General features: G+C 38.8%; 2 protein-coding genes across 2 annotated transcripts; both read left to right on the top strand.

Annotated features, from left to right (window-relative positions):
• Positions 1 to 666: 666 nt before the first annotated feature.
• On the top strand, positions 667 to 13,101 carry LOC128297902 (ALX homeobox protein 1). Its single transcript, XM_053033619.1, has 3 exons — positions 667 to 873; positions 10,175 to 10,286; positions 12,548 to 13,101. Exons 1-3 carry the CDS (start codon positions 667 to 669, stop codon positions 13,099 to 13,101), a joined length of 873 nt encoding a protein of 290 aa, XP_052889579.1.
• A 2,838-nt stretch (positions 13,102 to 15,939) lies between these two features.
• On the top strand, positions 15,940 to 21,659 carry LOC128310880 (chitooligosaccharidolytic beta-N-acetylglucosaminidase). Its single transcript, XM_053047626.1, has 4 exons — positions 15,940 to 16,049; positions 19,629 to 20,296; positions 20,379 to 20,695; positions 21,081 to 21,659. The coding sequence occupies exons 1-4, from the start codon at positions 15,940 to 15,942 to the stop codon at positions 21,657 to 21,659; spliced, it is 1,674 nt and encodes a 557-aa protein (XP_052903586.1).
• Positions 21,660 to 23,952: the final 2,293 nt, after the last annotated feature.

The raw sequence follows: 23,952 nt of genomic DNA, 5'->3' as shown, positions 1-23,952 counted from the left end.
TGGCTTCATGTTCGTACCTCCTTTTATGAAAAAATGTAAACCGCACTACACAATTATTCATTTTCCCCTATTTTGAAGAACGGCTCGATAAAGAAATGCGTTATGTTATGTTTTCCTATGCTGCACTTGAAAATTAAAAACATATTCTTTATCTAAGGTATACACAAGGTAATCTCATCAAAACGAGACAACACACTTGACTATGGAAAATAGGGGAAAATTTGTGCATAACTTTACAACAGGTAACATTCGCTAGATTATTTACCATTACGGATGCTAAAACGAAAAGGACATGTTGGATTCCCTTTTGTAGTGGTGAACTACATGTCACTTGCACTGATGCAGTTTTATACCAATTCGCATCCTGCCTAAAGACAAGAAGAACATAATAGTAAGTGAGATAGACGACGTCTGAAACAGGGGAAACGTTAAACATAGTGAAAATACAGTCAAGTGTAATGGTAGCTTGCGTATAGTGAGGAGTAATGCACGGTAAACGTTTATCACCAAAATGAATCAGTTCTGTTCCGGACACCAACCAGATTAGATGTTAATACAGTAAGGTGCTTGGAAATTTGCATACAAGGTGAAACAATTGCGTTATCATTGCGCACTTCCTTCGACCAACGAAAAAATCATTAAAAAATCGTGTACAGAAAGTTATTGATGGCGGGTCCATTTTTATCCCCAATGCCTGGAGATCTTCTTACGGAATACATGTTCGGTAGACGTCGCCAGCGGCGGAATCGCACCACTTTCACGCCGCAACAACTGCAGGAATTAGAACAGTTGTTTCAAAAAACACACTATCCGGATGTGTTTTTGCGTGAAGAAGTTGCACTGCGGATTAATTTAAGTGAAGCACGTGTTCAGGTGATAATTAACATATTATATCGAAAAGTGAGCAAAGGGTGAATTACATATACCAGCCAGTATTTTCTTTTTAGCTGGCAAACTAAACAGATGAAATAAAATTATTTCTCTTTAAACCTAAAGTTGGTTATCCGGTGGTGTGCCATATGTGTTAATATGCTCGGTTACAAGTTTACAAGATTCCGTTTAATGATAGAAATTGTTCTTTAAATTTTCGAATAACAACAAAACTCTCCTTAAACATGGTGATGGTGATGTATTTGTAAGCAACTTTATTTTTTTTTATTTGGGTGCATCTAAGCAATACTATTACACTATAAAGTACATTTTGAGGGAGATCGGTGGTATTACTAAACCAACGGTAAATGAAGCAAAGGTAACGAAAAATTCACATGTAACAGATCACGAGTAACAGCAACAGATCGCCAAACCTAGTCAGGTGTTAGTTGACCTTCTAATGGTAATGATAAGTCGAACAAGCTACAAGATTGTAACTTTTAAGTAAATGAATATGTTCACCAACTTTCTAAAAACTTTACTTATTTATTGTGATCTTGTATTTTTTGGCGAAGTCGTTTAATTTTATACAATCCACGGAAATAAGTATGAGCATGCCCTGTTTCGCATGCGTTTTTTAATGAATATCATACCGATTTTTCTTCTCAAAAATTTTACTTGGCGTTCAGACGTTTTACAATATGCGTTAAGAACCTTTACAACCGAGAGTGTTTTTATGAATGATAAATGTTTTAACTATTTTTTTTTATTATTTACTTCAATTCTCGTTTCACCCAAATCTTATTCTCCATTTCTCAATCTCCTTCCATTCCATTCCTTCCATTCCTCCATTTCCATTCTTACTCTTCCCATACCGTTCAAGTATTTGATCGAGCAGTCGAACTTGGTGTTGACCTTAGTAAGCCCTAATTCGCCCATGCTAGTGATCGTTGAAGTGAATTGGTATGTTCATATGACCATTAACTGCATTTAACTGCAAAACTTGCCCAAACCATCACATGCAGTTGCAATAAAAAAGATTTGCTTGTGTCGTTTCCAAACGAATCATATCTTCTATGCTTTTGTTTACCTTCATCTTACTACTGAGATCAGGCATCGTTCTTTCAGCGGATAAAAAAAGAATCAGAAAAGATATGATATAAGACCTCAAAGTATTTAACCTTACAGTAAATCTGAGTCTTCGAAGCAGTTGACAAAATATTGCAAACAAACCTTTCATGTTATCCAACAATGCTGCCTATTTTTTTTTTCTGCAAAGTCAGTATAAGACATAGGTCGGTGCGCAAAGAAAACGAAAGTTCTTAGAAAGTAACTAAGAAAGTGTGAGGCTAGTTTCTGTACCAATAATTATGCAAAAAACACAAGCAAATCATTCTATAAATTTCCTACGCTCTAAATGAAAAAGTAAGATGTGAGAAGTGCGTAAAAATGCAGCAAAATCGAAAGTAGCCCTACTGTAGGAATTAAGCTTGTCGCATTTGGATCGCTGCTGTGATAGCTCCGAAACGATGAAAGATCGTATGCGATGCGTAAAGGAACGGTCAACAGTGATTTATTTTTTGAGTGATTCCACAATCGTTCTCAATTGGTTGAAGGCTCCGTGGTGCACTTGGCCTACCTTCGTCAGCAACAGCGTTGCTACGGAACATGATTTGACATTGCGTGAAAACTGGGGACTGAAAATCCTGGGGATATATTGTCAAAAGAAGCATTGCCTAGTCAATTTCCTAAGGAATGGTTCAGTGGTCCAATCTGGCTTTCAAACGACAATTACACATGGTTTTTCCCGGAGGTAACCGCAACAGGGCCTATTACACGTAGCGAATTCTATGAAGCAATTTGTTGTATGGTGACTAGTCTTTAAACTAGAGTTGAAAAGCATATTGAGTAAGTAGAGGGAACATAATGAATCAGAATGAATTAATGAATTAAATCTTATTAGTGAATGAGTTAAGTAGAACCATAAAAGAAATTTGTTTTCATTAATTTGTGATATAAATTGCTCGTAGAATTATTAATATCGTTGTCCTTTTACATGCTCAAGAGCAATAAACAGCATAAACACTATGCATCCCCAGCAAAAACCCTGTAAAAAATATCACAATAATCTGTGCGATCAGATGAATGTGTGAAATAAGAATAGGTTGCTATTTAGGGACCTCTCTCTCTCTCTCTCTCTCTCTCTCTCTCTCTCTCTCTCTCTCTCTCTCTCTCTCTCTCACTCTGTCTCTCTCTCTTTCTCTCTCTTCTTGGTGTAACGACCTACTAGGTGATGCCTGTTTCTGGCTTACTAGACTTATATTACCACGTAGCCGGATAGTCAGTCCTTGCTACGGGGGTTTGGTCCGGATGGGATTTTGGTCCGATCCGTTCGTGTGAAGACGCCGGAACATTAAAGCCATTTACACGCTGGTCTATGAAAAGTGTTTGCCAAACACAAAGTGTCAATCGTATGGAGAAACTGTCAAAATTCTGTTTGGCAAACTGCGGAAAACAAAATCATTTGTTTGCCGAAAAAATGTTTGGCAAACAAATTGGCACACCTTGGCAGACCAGCGGGTTAGGGATTTACTTCAGCGATTACAATGTTTTTAAGTGTTTGTTGGTGTTGTCGTTGTAATTAAATGTAAAGGTATTAGAACAGGAATCGGTACGTTTAATTGATCATAAAGGTGCAAATAAATAAACTACTTAAACTAACAGAGTACATACCATAGCTATCGTTTCAAATCGTTATCCGTTGGTGTTTGGTGTGGAATTAGATCATCTTTTCCCCCGGCATTCGAGGTGCAGGAACTAGTTAAAAACTGAGAATTTAAAAGCAAATTTTAATTGCAAAGACTACGACCGTTCATGGACAATGAAGTTGTTATGCGAGTTGGAGGACGTTTGCTGCAGGCAACAACACGATACAACACCAAGCATTCAATGATTCTACCAGACAAATACAACATCACAAAAATGTTCACCAAGGCATATCAAGATATGCATGGAACACCTCGACTTACGCTTGTAAACATGAGGCGGGATTTTTGGGCTCTTAACGGTAAAACACCAGCAGATTTTATCTACAGAAACTATCTAGTGTGTTCCAAAAGCCAATCCACTTGGCCAATTAACGGAGAAAAGGACAACACCAGCTAGACATTTTCTTATAACACAACGAAAAAAACAATGCTTGAGTATTTTTTACCAACAGAAGGTAAACACAATGTTGGCAAGTATCATTGTCGGCACAAGCAAGAAAGATGTATGAAATTGATGAGATTGAAGAATATAAAGAGATACGACAACATACATTGTTATCATCAGTAGTTTTACGTATGTGTGTTAGAGCTTATGTTTGAGTAATGGTATTTGAGCGTTTATGATGCTTAACACTCAACAAAGAAAGAGATTGCTCTGCATTAAGAACCTTCATTATTTTTTTGTTGCAGAGCTATTTCGCTTAATTTCTTTATATTGACATATGTCAAACAACCCCACCATCAAGTTCGTTCTCACTAGTTGGCATGCAATTAACCAGTGCAGTTTAACTATAACTTATCGCCACAACAACCTACACGACATTTCCCAATGTTGGTCTTCGCTTTTGCTGTACGGACACAAAATTTGAACGTTTGCTAAAGTGGCGAATTTTCCGTGTCGTCCGATACGAATGAGGTTTTTAGCACGATCTGTCAAAGTCGTGACAATCGCAATAATCGCAACCGTGATCGAAAAATATCGAGAGCGAAAGAAGAACACCCCTCTTGGCAAGCGTGCAGTTAAATCGTATGGAAACCGTTCCTGACAAACAACGAGAGTAAAATCGTGTGCGATTTACAGACCAAGAGGCTGTGGGGGGCTAAGAAATCTTGGGGAAACAACACACGATGCCGTGTAAAGGCGAGGGGCCGTTGAATGTGTGCGTCAGCTGGCGGTGGTTTTTTGCGAGTGAAGACGATTATGTACACGGTCGAATCCTTTCCGTCTCGTATTGTTCTCCATCGCAGCGTACCTGCTCCTGCATCAAGCCGACGCGGTGCTGTACGCTAAGCCAGAGCGGCCGTGGAATGAGAGATAGAAATGCACCCACCTCGTCTTTACGCGTGCAAGGACGCATGCTGTACCGGTCGTTTCCTAGCGTTCAGGCTACCATAACGAGAGTTTTTTGAGCTTTTTTATGAGGTTTCTTAGGAGGTGTTTTAAAAGGCGTTGAAACACCTATGAGTGACCGATGTGCGACCGCTCTCTCGAGCCCCATTTAAAATACACGGTGCGCTCTCGCGCGGTGTTGTTCTAGGTGAGCTTTTTTCCAGCCATGTGTCTTTCAATGCGTCTGTGCAGGCGCGTGTCGGATCATAAGTAGTCGTGTAACAGAATGCGTGGCGAACCTGCGCTGCAGCGTAAATCTTTTTTTTCATTCTGTTTCCGCCATCATTCGCAAGCGGATGACGACATAACGCTCCTGCACGCAGCATGCATATGGTATGAACGCTAGAGGAAGATCGGTACAGTACAGGGTTTGGCAATAGATAGGATACGGCATGCCCAACTTATGGAATCGCGCAAGCGAATAACATAAAGCGTACCATTGATAGGGAAACGCGAAACAGTTTATGGTATCGCGTGATATAGATAAGGAATCGCGTGCACAATTTAATGAATGCCAAATCGGCTGGCCGGTATTGGAGCTGGGTATATATTACCCCAGTTAAAGAGGTGAAATTTGAAAATAAACATTTCGGATTAATGTTGCATGAAATATTGAATTTTGGAGACACAAAAAAGGAATGTAAAATATTGTTTAGTAACAATAGAGCATAAAATAATTGATTTTCACCGTCAAGCAACAACATTTAAGAAAATATACAACTAAAGCATTTAAAATTTTGAATTGGATCTTTCAAACGTTGTATGTATACACAGGATTTCAAAACACGAGTATATGCTGTCGTTAGGTAAATTCACGGGTATTGAAAATATTTAAAATTGCTCTAGCAAGCGAAGTGTCTGAAGTTATCCAGTTAAATCCAAGTGTGTAAAACAATAACTTGTATCCTGTTTTCGATTTAACACGTTTAACGCGTTTATTTTTGGTGTCCGTTAACATAAAACACAAACATACGTAAAGGTACGTATTTGCGCACAGCGATTAAAACGATGCGAAATTTTAAAACGCTCTTGCATTATTGTGTGTTTCAGGCGCTTGGGTACAACAAGTATCATTTCCTACTCGCTTAATTGTTGTGATTAGCAAACTGCAATCGGATAAAATAAGTTAAATAGAGCTACGGACCGCAGCAACCGAACTCTGAGTTACAAGTGCAAAATGCAGGCAGTTCGATTCAAACGCCCCGACGACAAAAAAACACGAAGATAGAGAGCGTCTGGTAACGGCGTATGAGAACGGGGCAACGCATGCAAATATTAGCTAAATGCTAAACATAAAACTGCAGGCTGTTTATGGGATAATCAAAAAGTACCAAACAACATACTGGCAACAGGCAGAAAGTATTGTCGCAACAAGCCATAATGATGTTGGGAGCTGGATCAACGACGATTGTACGGTGACGCAATGGTACGCTTTATCTTATTCGCTTGCGCGATTCCATAAGTTGGGCACGCCGGGTTCTATCTATTGCCAAACCCTGTATGCGTCCTTGCATGAGCAAGACGATTTGGGTACATTTTCTAACTATCACCCCAAGGCCGCTGTAGCTGAGCGCAGAGCATCCGCGCTGGCTCAATGCAGGAGCAGGATCGTTGTGATGAAGGACAATGTGAGAGGACATGGATTCGAGCACGGACACAACTGCATTCGCTCATCATAATTGCCGACAGCTGACGCACACATTCAACGGCCCCTCGTTTTTATACGGCGTAGCGCGTTGTTTCCCCAAGATTTCTTAGCCTCAGCAACCCCTTGGCCTTAAAATCACTCACCAATTGCCAATATTGTAACCTTCGAAGTTCGAACGTACCAGTTGTTCGATCCATTATTCGATGCGACATCTCACGCACACTGTTACAAAAAAGATCAAATTTTACCGGACGGGTTCAGCTTCTTCACGGTTCCTTCTGGGCTCCTTAGTCAGTGATGTCATTGAAATAAAAAGCCTAAATTGAATCAAACGGCGTGGCGTGTATACGCATGTGTGTATACAGCAGCTCTACGCAAATGTGAGGAACTGAACGCTTTGGCGTATGTCGAGTTTTCGCGAATTTCTTTCGCGAATTTCTTTAGCCATATCGTGTATACTCGATATTGAAGAGTTGAAGTATAACCATGTTAAAGGGGCCAGAGAAAATATTGTAATTGAATTACGTTGAACTATGTGGTATTAGTTTATTTTTCATTTCTTCTATAAAAATAACTAATAAGCTTTCCATTATTTTGTTTTTGAATTGTACTAGGTGCGCAAATAAATAACGACCGTTTTTTCATAAATTTGGTTGTTTGGTTTATTTATTTCTCTTACAACTCCGGCAGGGTGAGTTGAAGCTTCACTTTATTCGAAGGACCAAATTATTCTCTTCGCCTGTCACTATATATACTCTCAGCGTCATCGGGACGCGGTAGTGATGGGCGCGCATTAGGGATGGGCACACTATAGGGATGGCCACACTATAAGGATGGGAGTGCGGGAACGAATTCACTCCGTTTCAATTGGAACGGACATGTTTTTACTCTTGGCATTTTTATTTGTAGAAATTGGGTCAATTAAAGTATTGACTATTATTATTTATTACTTTTTTCAACCTTTCGGATAAATCACGGATTCCTTTTCGGAAAAAATTATACGTTTTTCGAAGCAATTCAGGTATCCAACCAATTCTGGATCTGTTCATAGGAGGAGAACTGCTGGTCAGCCAATCCATGTGCCATGGATCGTAACAGATGGAAATCCGATGGTGCCAGATCCGGTGAAAACGGCGGATGCGGTAAATCATCCCATTTGAGGGTATTAAGGTAGTTTTTCACAGGTTGGGCAACATGTGGCCGAGCATTGTCATGCAGCAGAATAACTTCGTCGTGGCGTGATGAGTATTCTGGCCGTTTTTCACGCAGTGCTCGGCTTAAACTCATCTATTGTTTCCGGTGGCGTTCACCAGTGATTGTTTCTCCTGGTTTCAAAAGTTCGTAGTAGATGACGCCGAGCTGGTCCCATCAAATACTCAGCATTACTTTTGAGCTATGGATATTCGGCCGAGCTGATGATGTTGGGGTATGACCGGGGGATCCCAATGACTTTTTGCGCTTAGGATTGCTGAACAAAATCCACTTCTCGTCTCCCGACTCGATTCTGTGCAGGAACCCCTTTCTGTTGTGCCGCTGGGGCAGCAATTCACACATGAAGAATCTGCGTTCAATGTTTCGCGGCTTCAACTCGTGTGGTATCCGTTTGCCCTCCTTCTGTATCATGCCCAACTCGTTCAGCCGTGATGATATGGCCTGACGAGTTACACCAAGCACGGCTGCAAGCTCTTCTTGCGTTTGACAGTGATTTTCCTCCAGTACAGCCGTCAATTCTTCGACGGCGAACATTTTGGGCATCCATCACGTTGAGCATCCTCCACGGAGAAATCACCGCTTCGAAAGCGTTCTGACACCTTGTTTCGCTTAGAGCAGCATCGCCGTAAACACAAATTCTCGATGCGCTTCGGCTGCCGCTTTCTTCGCTCGAAACAAAAATAGCAACACCTACCGCACATGGCGCTTATCCTGCTCAAAATCAGACATTTTCAAGAACTAGGAACTTTTACTCGCACGAAATAATCACTAATCTGTTTGCACAGTTTGATTATGTCATTCCCGAACTTGATTTATGACGTTTGTAAACGTCAAAATCGCGCCGCAGTCCACAGTGGCCTCATCGATTTAAAAACGGCCGTTAATTATTTGCGGACCAAATATTTCAAATTTTCGAGGACGGCCGTTCGCAAAGTTTCTCTGACTATCTATGAACTATGAATCTGTTTTTCAAAATTTCGCGTATTACGATATCGCGTATATCGAGTATGCCGTACTGTGATGGCTTACTGTAGTTTGTGCCTCATAGTTTTTCGGTGCGATGACCGATCTAGGCGACTATCACAATCATAACGATAATAATTACATGGTCTATTCACTATTTATTAATAAGTTGTTCCATTCACTTTCCATTATCACTTTGGCTTGAAACACAAAAAGTACTGTTTACTCGGTGACGGTGTTCTACAGCGTTTTTCGCAGTTTTCTCGCTGACTGTTGCTCGTACATCCTACACCCTCAAAGGTAAACACAAACTGCGATTCCATTTCACAAAACCCAAGACCCAGAAAAGGGTGACAGCAACATGGTGTTAGAGTGAGATGTCATGAGAAATGGTGCCCCTTTGTCAATAGGGAATGGTGTCACTTTGTTAATAGGGACACTCATGCACACAGTTCGCATCGCGGCCGTGGTGAATGTTGTTTTCGAAGCTGCGTGCAAGATAGACGCGTGTATCCCGGCTGAAAATTATCAGTGCATTATGTTACTAAAGGTAAGTTAAAGTGTTCGAGAATGTTTGGGGTGCCTTCTAATAACGATTTTTATTTGTTCCATGTGTTTCAGACGACGATTCCAGGACAAATCAACGTAGTGGAATTGTCGTGCTTGCAGTCATTTGCACAGCAATGTAAGACTGGTTTTGTATAGCTATAGTGAAAATATATAGTGAAAATATAGGTACATTTCAAATGTTGAAATGATAAAAGAGCAATGAAAAAATGGCGAGGAGTTTATAATTTGTAATTTTGTAATCGTACGAAATAAATAAATGAATATGTGAGTAAATAATATTACAAAGAAAATTAGTTATTTCGTGTAGCAAGTGTATCACATTATATTTGCTCCAACTCCAAATAGAACGAAGTAAATACGAACATGCACACTTTAGTTGAAATTGTAACTGCTTTTCCAACCCTAGTTCAAATCGTAGTTTCGACGATTATTTACTATTGTGAGTGCGTTTCAGCTGGGCAGGCTTAAACGATCGTAATTACAAAGACTTCTCTTTTGAAAATAAAAAAAATCTTCAGCCAATAATATTTATTTTAAGATCGGTTCAATCGTACGATAGCCGGCATCACTATCACCAGTCTAACGAAATGACCTATTCCTGATGAAAACTGAGCATATTTACCTATGTTCATGCCTGTATCTTAATAGGGGGAACTGGGGTACATGTTAAATAGCTATACATCCTATAGATCGATCACAATCATAACACAATACGTTTTCGTTTAATAACAAATATTGAACATTTATTTTCAGGTTTGGTTTCAAAATCGTCGAGCAAAATGGAGGAAACAAGCACGGTTACAATTATTACAAGATGCTTGGCGAATGCGTTGTTTGAGCATGGGAAACGCACAAATAATTATAGGTAAATTTTAGCGGCTGGGGCGGCTCGGTGGTGTATTGGTAGTGACGTCGGCCTTCACACTACAGGACTGAGTATTCAGCTACGGGTAAATACAGTCAAAGAAAGCCAGAAATGGCAGGCTTAGACCTCTTGAGGATGTTGTGCCGATAAAAAAGAAAAAGAAAGATTTAAACAGTTCTATTCATTTTTTGCTGACAGTAACTTTCGTTACGAACAACAATTTATTAAAGTAAAAGTATGTATTGGGAGGAAGACAAAACAAATTTAAATAGAAGGTTACAAGTTATAAGGGCAAAACAATAATTAGACAACATGTTATGGTTTTTCATCAAGCGAATAATTAGTTACCCGTCTACGATTTATTTTTAACTCTGAGCTATGCTAGAGCTATTATAAACATATCTCTACGGCCTGGTCGTTTCACCGTAAAGTGCGTGCAAAGCTGTATACAAGGTGTAACAATCGCGATATCATTTCACACTTTCTTTTATAAACAAAAATTATTTGAAAATCGTGTCAAACTTGCCGTAGTGACTAAGAGGGTAGTGACTACAGACCAAATTTACCTAAACGGCGATGGTTTCAGGATGGGCGATGATACCCTTGGAGGACTGACTGTGATGCATTCGCATTTTTAGAGGATGACTTCGGATGGCTACGTGAAGTTGCTAAGCATTATACAACTTGGGATAAAAGCCAATCCATGAAAAATGTTAAAAAGCCCAAGCCAAGAAAGAGTAGTCAATGACAGGTAGTAACAAGATTTGGTCCTTTGCTACACCTCTCCTAATAACAAAAAATGGTTGTCGGAGAATTTATATGACTACATTAGTTTAAATGTCTGGCCACCAAACTCCCCGGACCTCCGACGCGGTGGTGCATTAGCAATGGCACAGATCTTCCCTCCACAGAACCGAATCCAAATCCCATATTGCAAGGTGGGGAATCCTGCTGGAACCATTGGCCACTCTAGTGATCTAAGACTTCACTATTGTTTCCAACATCCTAATTTAGCCTTCGGAATTGACACGGAGGCCTTGTTCAAAGAAGAACTGTGGCATCACTTTCCATTCTGACGACACGCACCCGAACACCATCACCGTCTGGGGAAATTTGATAAACGGGACCCGCGGAACTTCCGAAGAGCAGTAGCCAGCCATCGTTGTTGCTGTTCTGGACGTTTAATTTCTGGTCGGTCGTCCTCCGGATCTTGCAGCGGGTTCAAAAAATTGCAGCAAAATTATTCATCAGTTAGTATACATTGTTAGCTTTCGGTTGACGTATCGCTTGTTTCAATATATCATGGCAATCACGAATTGGAACCGCTCTCCCCGATATTTGGGGGAGAGACATGAGGCTCCTCTAATGAAATGAGGTCGTAATCATAAAGATTAAGTAACTTGGAACTGGTTGAAGGGAAGGAGTTGTTGTATCGTGTTTGTTTAAAGTTTTATTTATATCAAAAATCGTTGCTATCTTGCTGATTGACGCACAACGAAAGAAAAATTCTTAACACTTTGTTGACGGGCTCTTATTACACACATTGATTATTGATTGTTGTCACCGACTTTGATCTTTGTTATCTATACAGAAAATATTCTAGCAGCTGTCAATAATGTACAATTAAACTCTATTTTTATGTTATAGTATATATGAGGCGCAGAAAACCCGAATAAGCCAATACTAAAATTTTCGTGTAAGTTGGGACCGGTTGTGTGTGTTAGTGTCACCCGTTTGAATGGTGCTTGTGGGCACTCGTAATGACGAAAATTTTCGTCATCTGTTAACAACACTCGTCCGCGTTATGACGAGAATTCTCGTCATCCGTAAACAAAGTGTTAACAATGAAGGAGCGTTGATTGCCTCTAATACCAATCCTGCAACGAAACAAGCGTCGTCAAAAAATACGTGCAAAAATATATGTAACGTCTGTAACATATTTTTATATATTGTTCTTACTCACTTATTTCTTCGTTAGAACGGCTAGGTCGTATCAACTTATTCTACCACGTGGCCGAATTGTTAAATCCTAGCTACGGAGAAACAGTCCGTAAGAGACTGTTGTCTCGATCCTGTCATCTGGAATTAGCGCCGTTACCAATTACACCACAGGCCAACGCCTTTTTTATAAGCTTAGTAGATACAAAATTTTGTACATCCAATATTTTCTTAGCTCATTTTTTCTGTAGTCCATTTGTAGCATGGGTCTTAAAACTAATTGTTGTGTTACTGTTCATCTTCTGCTTAATTCTCGTTATTAGCGTCTGAATCTCAAGCAACATCCAATAACAGCAGCGCCAACAACACCATCTCCACCAACCATGATAGTAGCCACGTTACCAATAATCATGGTATTAACGCGATAAGCGATACCAAGACTACATTGAATGCCGTATCCCAGGAACATATACCACAAACAGTATTTATTCAACAATCAGTTAAACAAAGTACAACCCATCGAGATGGCAGCTCAAAAAACAATATAAACTTGAATTTCACGAACCATAATAAACCTAATATCATCAAGAAAGATTATACAAAAGAGTGTGTAGAAGAAGACAGGATTTCTCAACATAAATCCGATCAGTTAGTATTCGAAGAAGATCAATTCCATCACGTAGAAAGTAAGATATATAAAGGTAACAACAATAAAGAATACGGAGCAATCTCAACGCGACGTATGCCCTCACGACCAGTGCAAATAGAAATGAACTTTTCAAACTCCAGCGATGCATCTAGCAATTCAGAAGAGATAGATCTTACTAGCAACATAGGATGCATTGATTATTCAAATCCAAATGCAAGTAAGAACTGAATTTAAGCATTGTTTTAACATTACAGCTAAAATGGAAACATTTGTCTTAAAATATCATTACCAGGTACAGGTACAAGGTTCTGTAAGAACGGCTAGCATGCACATAGATAAACATACAAATTGGCATACATGCCGATGGGTTGTAGTGAGAGAACGATGTACGTATGACTATATTTCCGTTTTCCTCAACACAAGTCTTTAAATCCATGTATCTTAAGTTCCCTGTTCTTTAACTATTCTCGCTCGTATTGGGAAAGAATTGTGACTCTTAATATATTTGTGTATATATATATATACGCTATATGCAAAGTGTAACAGTTTACAATGACTTGTAACAAATTGAATATATCAGCTAGCATCCTTTCCTAATCCTTTTTTTCTATAAAAAAAACTCATATATAAATAACTCATTTCGAGATCTACAGTAATTCAAAGATCTTTACTTATATAAAAATCATTAAACATAAATTTTATACATTTGTTTATGAAACAGGCAGAAAGAATAAAATTTTACTAGTTTCATTAGTATTTTGACTGTTTGTTATATTTAAAGAAAAAATACACAAATACAAAAAAATGTCTTCAAATTACTTTGTACACTTGTTTCATTCTAAACTAATAACATTCTGATATTGACAATGTTATTAGTAAGATTATTAGTTAGTATTGTTTCGTTATTACATTAACACGTACACTCCACAATTACACATTAAAAAGATCGTCTGATCTGAAGGGCCACCAGCATGTTCGGAGATGTGCACGGATCGGGATGGTGGCAAAAGTGCAATCATAAAGGTACGGCAATCGAAGTCTCGAGTGTTGACCGTTCAGCTGCGTGTATCGATAAAACACATTTACCTATCTCTGCTTGACCGAAGTTCCACTCCTCTCATAGATTGTGTCCTGACGGATTTTGCGGTGAAGGAAATTCTTTTAAAGGGCCACTTGCTGTCGCTTCGGCGTTGCCTATGGAGGTGCTTTTGAAGCTGCTCTACAAGCTCCACAATTGACTACATCGCGTTCTATATCGTTGTCCAACATCGATCTATAAAGTTAACTACGTGCGATTGCCTTCATTCTCCTCACTCCCTGATGTCCACGATGAAGATGGACCAGGCAACGGGTACGTAAGGTTTCTGAGAATCATCAACGGTTGTTAGAGATATCATCCTGTCATAAAACTTCGCAACATTTGTTGCAGGCCGTCTCCACATGGGCGTATAACTTTCGTTGTTAAATCTTCCGCGCTCAGCTGTCAAATCTTCCACGGCTGCTGTTCCGCAGAGTTGTTCATCTTGAACAAAGCCGTGTTTCCGCGCCTGTCAGTCTGCCGCGGAGATTGACAGTCTGCCGCGGAGATTTGGCAGCCGACCGCGGCGAAGTGGCATACAAGTTATACCGGTACCGCGGAAAACGCGGCCCATGTGGAGACGGCCTCACAGAAACTGTCGCGAAGCCAACCATCTTGCATGTCTGCGGCAAATGTATCGGTTGACGGAGTAGGCGGCCGCCTGATGGGGGCCCCGAAAAAAGTGTATAAAATATATATACATATAAATACATGAACTGATAATACGGCGAAAGCCGTCATCATGGAAAAAATAAATAATAAATAAATAAATACATGAACAAATTTACTCGTCACACACTGTGTATTAGTGATGTGCGCTCCGGAACGTACCCACGGCTCCGGAGCCGGCTCCGATTTCAGCCTGGAGCCGGTTCCGAACCCACGGCTCCGGAGCCGGTTCCGATCCCACAGCTCCGGAGCCGGTTCCGAACCCACGGCTCCGGAGCCGGTTCCGAATCCACGGCTCCGGAGCCGGCTCCGAACCCACGGCGGAACCGGTTCCAAATCGCAAGTGATGACATCACAGATTTGTCGTTGCATGGTGTTATATTGCGGTGTTAGTGTACGGTAGCGCCTAATTATAATAAATTATTATAATAAATGAACGATTTTTTTTTCCAGGATTGGATTCCTTGGTGCTGACGACTAGTTTTGTTGCCATTGACCAGTGTGCACTTACTGAAATAATTATCCAAACAAAATCATAATTTTTGGTCGATTTACGGTACCTACATGTTTGGAAACTACATGCTTATTTACTTTAAATTGAAAATTGAAAGTAAAGACACAATATGTATTTCCACAAAAAATAAATAAGCAAATGCGTAAATATGCTCTTGCGAGCAACGGTCCATTTGAACCAACAGCAGCCCGTTCAGTAGGTTTACGCTAGGTGGCGCTTGCGTTGCAGGATCGTGTGCTCTTCTCACGTATTCCCGTTCTGGGAAAACGGGAGAGAATGCCGATAAAAGCAGCGCGCAGGGACAGCTGGGGTCTTTTCGATACCAGCTTAGGCCAAGGATAGAAGTTTTTTTAACCTCTTCCCTCTCTTAACCTAACACGAGAGATACACTCTCCTTTAAGAATAAAAGTGTTAAAAAAAGCTATTAGTATCGCCTTTGCGATAGAAAAGCGGTTGCTGAACGCGACCTTTGTTGCTGGACGCAACATATGCTTTGTAGAGCAAAGCACATGCATTTCATTTGGTTCGGAAACGGCTCCAGACCCTTTAGTTTAATGCTTTTAGTTCAAAAGCACCTACGGGGTTATCGTGGGATCGGAGCCGGCTCCGGAGTCGTGGGTTCGGAACCGGCTCCGGAGCCGTGGGTTCGGAACCGGCTCCGGAACCGTGGGTTCGGAACTGGCTCCGGAGCCGTGGGTTCGGAGCCGGCTCCGAAATTTTTTAGAGCCGGTCGGAGCCGGCTCCGGTTCCGAGGCTGTTTTTCCCATCACTACTGTGTATTGCAAACGTCGAAATGAGATCCAGCATGGCGCCCAAGAGTAAGGCCGTCTCCACATGGGCCGGCATGAGAATGACATCGGAGGAGATTTGGCAGGCGACCGCGGCCAAGTGGCAAACAAGTTATACGGTTATACGGTACCGCGGAAAACGCGGCCCATGTTGAGACGGCCTAACAGTTTCATTGACCGAAAGTGAGGAAAATCTCAACAGGCAACGGACTTTGGTTTTGAGTTACTTATTGAGGCAAATGAGCGACTGAGGAGGTTTGAGGCCAAGTCCCCGCAGTTTTAGTTACCCTGGACACATTTATTGCACTATGGGCTAGAATTGGTCGTGGAATGTGAAAAACAATAATTTAAGGGGTTTTTTAATTTTTGTTTCCGTTGCTCTTGCATAGTTAAAACCAATGTTGTTTATGAAAATTATGATAAAGTTATAAAATATGAAATATTTAGAAAAAGTCACATTTAGAGCGATGAACTTTTACAATATCAATGTTTTTAGGATGATTATCAAATAATAAACAACATCAAAAATTTATAAGTATTTAAATAAATATCTTAAATAAAAAAAAGGTACAAACAATCTTCAGTCACCCCACCCTCGTCCCCTCACCGATAGAGATTGAAGCTACCCTTGAAACAATTTTTACATGACACTATAGGCAGACACAGTAGTTATTTTTCACAATCCATGACCAATTCAAGCCCATAGTGCAACATATAAGTTCAGGGTAGCTTTAACCCCTATGAGCAGGACTACAAAATTCTACTATCAAATCAAGTTAAGTTAACTTAAAGTGTTGAATTGAAGCTGAATTTTATGAATACACCCAAATTTGAAATGCATTCGGGAACGATCGGGAGACAAATCGGACAGAAACAAATATAAATTATGTTTAACATTAATAATAAAACGGATACAGCCGGAATCTCGAGTTTCCCCTAAAACTTCGGTTATATATCATATAAAGGAATCGAAAACTTATTTCCCAGTCGAAGCCCATTCAAAGCGCTATGCTATGTAAATAAATTTTAATCACAATGAAATATGATGATTTTTTTTCAATTTTAAAATTGAGTTCTGCATACAAAACACCGTGAAATATCTAATTTTTTAAATCCTCATATCTCCGAAATCGCGTTTCTCGGGTATTGACTGTATAGGCAGCGGCCAAGTAATTTGAGGGTGGGGCGAGAACGACAATCCTTGAATAATTAAAAAGAAAAAAAAGATAAAATTTATTTCTCAAACGAAATGGTTTTCAATAGTGATTTTAAGTGGTCTATCATTATTGTGATAGGTCTATTAATAAATGCACCTTGTTACCAAAATAAAACTTTATTTAGTAATTCATTTCATTTAAACAATTCCCCTGCATCTCTAGAGTTACAATATCTACGAATATGTGACCTCATTCTACTGTAACACACATTTTCTTATCAGCGTTTAAAGTGTTAACCTTACAATTCTTTCAAAAGGTTCAATATACTGCTGCTACTGTGGAGAGTTTATCAACAGTACCATTTCGACGTGCTATGTTGGTGGTTGCCTAATTTGAGCTTGAAGTGATAGTCCATTGTGAATAAAGTAATACGCATTCAAAGGTATGATTCTATTTGAAATAAGTAAATTTGTATATTGTTGCCCAAGGTTGTTGTGTTTTTGAGAATTCACCAATTATGCATACAAATTTGTAAGTAGTAACCTTTCATAGCTGCTTATTTTACGAAACAGGAATTGAAATCGAATTTAATATCAACTCATTACAAAGTGTTCAATCAGTTCATTGGGATTATAAACAAATGCAAAAAAGTTCATATTTGTTTGGGTTTGTGTTGTTTTGTGGTTTTGGAAATTTTGGCTGGTTTATGTTGTTGGAAGCAATGATTACGGAAACACCGTATGGGCCGGTGTCCCATTCTGCAAAAACCGTGTTCGTCTCCATAGAGGATTCAGAGTCTGAAAGTAACAACCTGAAGTGACCAACCCCGTAGTGTTCGTCTCCATAGAGGATTCAGAGTCTGAAAGCAACAACCCCTGAAGTGAAAACTGATTGCAACTGCAATCCAGAATAAGCGTACACCTACTTAATGAGGATTGATTTTTAGATTAAGAATAAATCAGTTTAATAGGATTTAATTAAATAATGGTAGTATTTCATGACCATTGATGAATATTCAACACATGCTGTGCTAAAGCCATTGTCGGAACTCACGATGGGCGGAGTAAGCGATCGTGAGCCATGTCGTGAACCGAAGAAAAACCTATACAACAAAGAGTATATAAAAATAATGGAAAATGGCCCAAAACTCATGATTTTTTATCCCGGCATTTTAGAGAGGTCTACAACGAGGCCATCAAAAGTACGCCTCCCGGTCAGCCTTCCAGATATTTGTTCTGGAGCCACCCAACGTTTTTCAAATTAGCAGCCCCAATTGCTCAGGACTACCAAAAAGCTTCATTTGCCAATGAGCTCAAATTGGATTCAAACAGTTTCAAAATAGTCACCTCAGATTCGACAATCACGCATACCAGTTCATGATTGATTCTTCTTACAACATGCTGATTGTTCCGTCTTCTGAGGTTCATTTGATTAATCTCGATTCACCAAATTAACAACACACTTAGTGCGATCATTCAACTCGTTCCCTATTAGAAGTTTTGATCCAGTGAGCACTCATATTTGTTCGTTTTCCTTCCAATTGGTGCTCATTTACTGGATGATCCAGTAAATACAGGCACTGAATATTATATCCAGTCGACTGTGATGGCTTTTTGAGGATCTAGTAGTTCGTTACGCCGAAAATACCGCATTGCCGTCATAATATAAATTAAATAAACAATAGTTCGTTACGCCAAGAAGAAATAGAACATTTATTTTTCACGCAAAAATGTAAGGCAAAGGGCTCAGATGTTTAAGAAATATGAACAATGCAGTATCTTCTGTTTTCGTTCTCTTCTGTTCTGTTTTCTGTTTTTCCGCATGTATCTTCTGTTTTTCGTATTGTTTAAGGATTCTCAATGTCTGTCTCTTACACAAGACAACACGTTCTGCTATAAAGTATAAAAACATAGAAACTATAGAAACATATTGATAGTGATTGTTGTCTATTTTCAGTGCATTAATAAAATCGTGACAGGAAATTTTCATAGAGTATCTCCCGAATTTGGCGGATGTGGAAACAAGTTAAAACATTAAACGCGATCATTTTTTCCTGTCTGAATGCACAGCATAATTAGATAATTACATAAAACAATACTCAATATATACATAATATACTGATATACTCAATGTGTTTATTTATATACCTAGCATCAAGTGTGGCTAAACTAAATCTGTATTAGTGAATCAGTGACAGTGTATGTGTAGTGCAATGATGAAGAACAAATGTGTTGTTGTTTTTATGTTTCATATTTTGCAATTCCCGGCTTCTAGCTATATCATTTCAACATACAGATGTACAAAACAACAACAATGTATTAAAGAATTTGGGTCTATGGAAGACTGTACCAAACCGGATGTTTTTCCTTCTTTAAATGTTTGTCGCTTGGTGTGTGGGAAATTTGGAGCTTTGTGGCCTCAACCAACAGGTCGAGTGGATCTTGGTAAAAATACAACTATTATAAATCCTTTCAATATACGGTGGGTTATTCTAAAAGTTCTTTTAAATGATTTCCAACTGTTTTCTAATATTTAAATCCATCGTACAGATTCGAGCAAACATGGCCTAACCAAACTGCTGAAGGGAGAACCATATTAACCGAAATTGAAAAATATTTTTTACTTAATCTACGCCGAGAATTTAAAAATCAAACATTGCTAACCAGTTCAACTTCCATGGAACTGGTTATAAAAATTCACACCGCTTCTAATACAACTAATATCAACTGGACGACGGATGAAAGTTATACGTTAAATGTTTTGCTTGAAAACAATAACTCTGTGGTTGCAAAAATAGAAGCAAATACTATTTTTGGTGCACGTCATGGCTGTGAAACTCTGTTACAATTGTTTGCCACAGCCAATGAAGGAAACTCCACCGCATCGCTCTATATGTTATCGCAAGCAGTCATCATAGATCGACCAATGTACCCGCATCGCGGGTTGCTGATTGATACAGCCAGAAATTATATACCTATAAAATGTTTGAAAAAACAGCTAGATGGAATGGCAGCTAGCAAAATGAATGTATTTCACTGGCATATGACCGACACACAAAGTTTCCCAATACAGTTAGATAGAGTACCCGAAATGGTAGCGAATGGAGCATACTCTGACGATGCGATTTACAGTTCGAATGACGTGAGAAACATAATACGATATGCAAAGTATCGGGGTATACGTGTACTTTTTGAGTTAGATGCCCCAGCACACGCTGGTAAGGGATTTTTTTCCATATAATAAACTCGAAATTTAAAACCATTCTGTTAAATTTCGAATTTGTTGTCTTATAATTTCAGGGAATGGATGGCAATGGGGACCTGAAAAAGGGCTAGGAAACCTTGCCGTTTGTGTTAATCAACAACCATGGCGTAAATTTTGCATCGAACCACCATGTGGCCAGTTGAATCCTATCAACCCAAATTTATACACCGTATTGCAAGATATTTATTACGATTTGGTAAACTTGAACCAAGAAGAAACGATTTTTCACATGGGAGGTGATGAAGTATTTTTTGGTTGCTGGAATGCTACAGAAGAAATCGTAAGCTATCTAAGAAATCGTGGAATGGGTCAGAATGATGTGGACTTTCTAACGCTGTGGAGTGAGTTTCAAGTAAGTACGATTTGCAAATCGTTGTAGAATTTATTACTAAGTCTCATAATAGTCGCGTAACGCGGATTTACGATACGCAGATTTATTAAAAACTCAGTTCGTAGAGTTTTGTGATTGGATGAATATAAAACACGATACATTTTTTATTAAAAAACATATTGTTCTAATTGTAGAAAACTCATTCTAAATATTTTTCGCAACAATAAGTATTTGATCCCTTGACACGAAACATAAACAATATGTTATGGAAATTTCAGCAACGCGAACGCATTATCCTTGAAACTTTGGAAATGTCTAAAATGTTGTATAAAATTTCTTTTAACAAACATAAACTTGATGTTGATGTGCCAAGTAATACTAACCAGTTCCTATTTCTTTATTTTAGGATAACGTGTTACGTTTATGGGATAACGCACTGTATCTAGCAAATCAAAACCGAATTGCCACATCGGCAATCAATGACCAAAGTCTTACTAACCCAGTCATTTTGTGGTCTAGTCGCTTAACAGATCCATCAGTGATTGAAAATTTTTTGTCAAACGAGCGTTATGTCATACAAACATGGGTATCTTCAGAGAACAGTATACCGCTAGAGTTACAAAAGTTGGGCTATAATCTAATAATTTCAACCAAAGATGCTTGGTACCTAGATCATGGTTTTTGGGGGGTAACTACATACTATAACTGGAAAAAAGTGTACGACAATCACCTACCTAAGGGAAACGGCATTTTAGGAGGTGAGGTTTGTGTGTGGACTGAATTCATTGATGCGTATACACTGGACAATCGAGTTTGGCCACGAGCCGCAGCAGCAGGTGAGCGACTTTGGTCAAATCCAACAACTAAGTCGTTAGAGGCAGAGGCACGATTCTTTCGTCACCGTGAGCGCCTCATCAGCCGTGGGATACAAACAGAAGCTTTAGCACCGCAATGGTGCCAACAAAATCAAGGGGAATGTCATTAAAATTAACGATAAAAATGTTTGTAATAACTGGCTGTCCTCTTACACAAACAAATATATAATGCCAGGTCAAGACTTACGCAGTGTTAAAAATAAGACATAAAGCATACGTAAACAAATTCATGACATATTAATTAATGACTTTTCGGTTATTGCGTTCTCACAGTAATTTTTATTCGTCTTTGCTGTGCATGCGACCTGTGTATCGTTTTTTATGTTTCTATATTTCGAATATTTTTATGTGTGGATTGATGTATAGCAGATATGCAACACTTGACTTTTGTTCATTTTTATCGTTTTGCCATAACAGGTGGGCTGATAATTGTTTGGCCTATGACAGTAAAACACTTTTTTTTTTGAACAATTTTTTTTATTCAACTCACATCCCTTCAATCTTCAAATCTTTCAATTTTTCGATACCATTTTGTAGTAGTATTTGCCCTTTGCCCCAAAAAAGGCCTTTGTTTCGGCGACGTCATCCGACGAAAATTTCTTCCCAGTGAGCATTCTTTTGAGATCTGAGAAAAGGAAATAGTCACTGGGAGCCATATCTGGGGAATACGACGGGTAATTCATCAATTAACCTGGGGAATTGCTTCGAAGCAATTCGTAGTCTAATTCATGAATTTTTGCCATTCTTTTCACTGATTTGTGGCACGGTGCGTTGTCCTGACGCAACAAAATTTTTTTTTCTCTTCAAATGTGGCCGATTTTTGGCGATTTCGTCCTTCAAACGCTCCAATAACTTGATGTAGTAGTCCCTGTTAATGGTGTTTTCTTTCTCAAGATAATCGATGAAGATTATTCCTTGCGAATCCCAAAAACCGGACGCCATAACCTTGCCAACTGATTGTTGCGTTTTCCCCGTTTTGGAGCAGGTTCATCGCGTCCTGTCCACTCGGATGACACAAAATGCTCTAGTTCATTAGGTTATGGCCCGAGTGCTGTCAAATTTGGACAGAACTCATTTAAAGGTTGGTACAAAATAAATTTGATATGGATATAAATCTTCTAGCGCGATATATGTCTTAGGTCAAACAATTATCAGCCAACCTGTTATACTGTAAAATGTAGGCATAACAGTTTAAAGTAGTTAAGACATATAGTTGAGTAAAACGTCTTATGCAATAAAGCCACACGAATTTTAGATCATCCTAGACACGAACCACTTAGGATCAAAGTGAATGTTTTAACTGCTCTAAGTCAGGAATAGAACGAGATAGCTAATGAAATAACAAGAGAAGTGGCGCCCCCAACACATACATATCTAGTTATTTTTCTGCTAACAAAAACTTACATCAGAAGATATCACAACATTTAATACCACCAAAAGTTGCACAGGAATTTTGGATTCCACAATCGATTATGTAAACAACGTAAATTAGAGAAAGTACATCCAATTGCGCAACAGGGCAATAGGAATTGTTACCAATATTAAATTATGTAAAAACGCACCTGTGAAATATCACGTACGCATAATACAGGCGTTAGAAAGGGACAGTTAATTATATTCTTGCATAACAGAATAAGAGGGCTAAATACGCCCATAAGGACAACGTAATTATTTCATATAAAAGGAGGCTAGCGTGGAGCCAAAAACCAATCGCAGTCCATTATAACTGAGTCACACTATAAATCAAACAAACACAGTTCTTTATAATACAAATTGTACAGTTGCAATAAAGCATAACAGGTTTAAGTTTAAAATCAGTAGCAACACAACCATTCTACAATGTGTTTGAACGAGATGAAACCGACTCCGCTACAATACTCGAAAAATTAAATAAAAACAAACAAAAGCATGTAAATTTTTCTTTTGCAGCGCTATTTTGGACTAGATAGTTTTAATGTATCAATTTCTTCCTTTGATTCGATTTGGTAATTGAACACTAATTATTACGCAATAATCGATTAATGTACAATTAGAATCAAAGAAATAAAAGCTATCTACTACAAAATGGCGCTACCAAAGAAAAATTTACATGTTTGGCCTTGTTTTCGTTGAATCTTTCAAGTATATGTCAAAAGTATACAAATAAACAAAAAGTAATGTATAGCATATCTGCTATACATCAATCCACACATAGAAACATAAAAAATCATAGACAAGTCTCATGGACAATCGACATCAAAAACCAATCCGATAACTGAAAAGTCATAAAAATCACATGTTCAAGCACAGAGCATAATCCAGAAATAGATTCAGCTATAGGAAACTAATTGCGTCAAGCAGCATCCAACCGGGTAAGTAAGGATAGATATTAAAACATGAGAACAGATTAACGCACTATGTAGT

This window comes from Anopheles moucheti, chromosome 2, assembly GCF_943734755.1.
Source record: "Anopheles moucheti chromosome 2, idAnoMoucSN_F20_07, whole genome shotgun sequence".
NCBI classification, from domain to species: Eukaryota; Metazoa; Arthropoda; class Insecta; order Diptera; family Culicidae; genus Anopheles; species Anopheles moucheti.
This window is presented reverse-complemented; position numbering and strand designations above follow the sequence as displayed.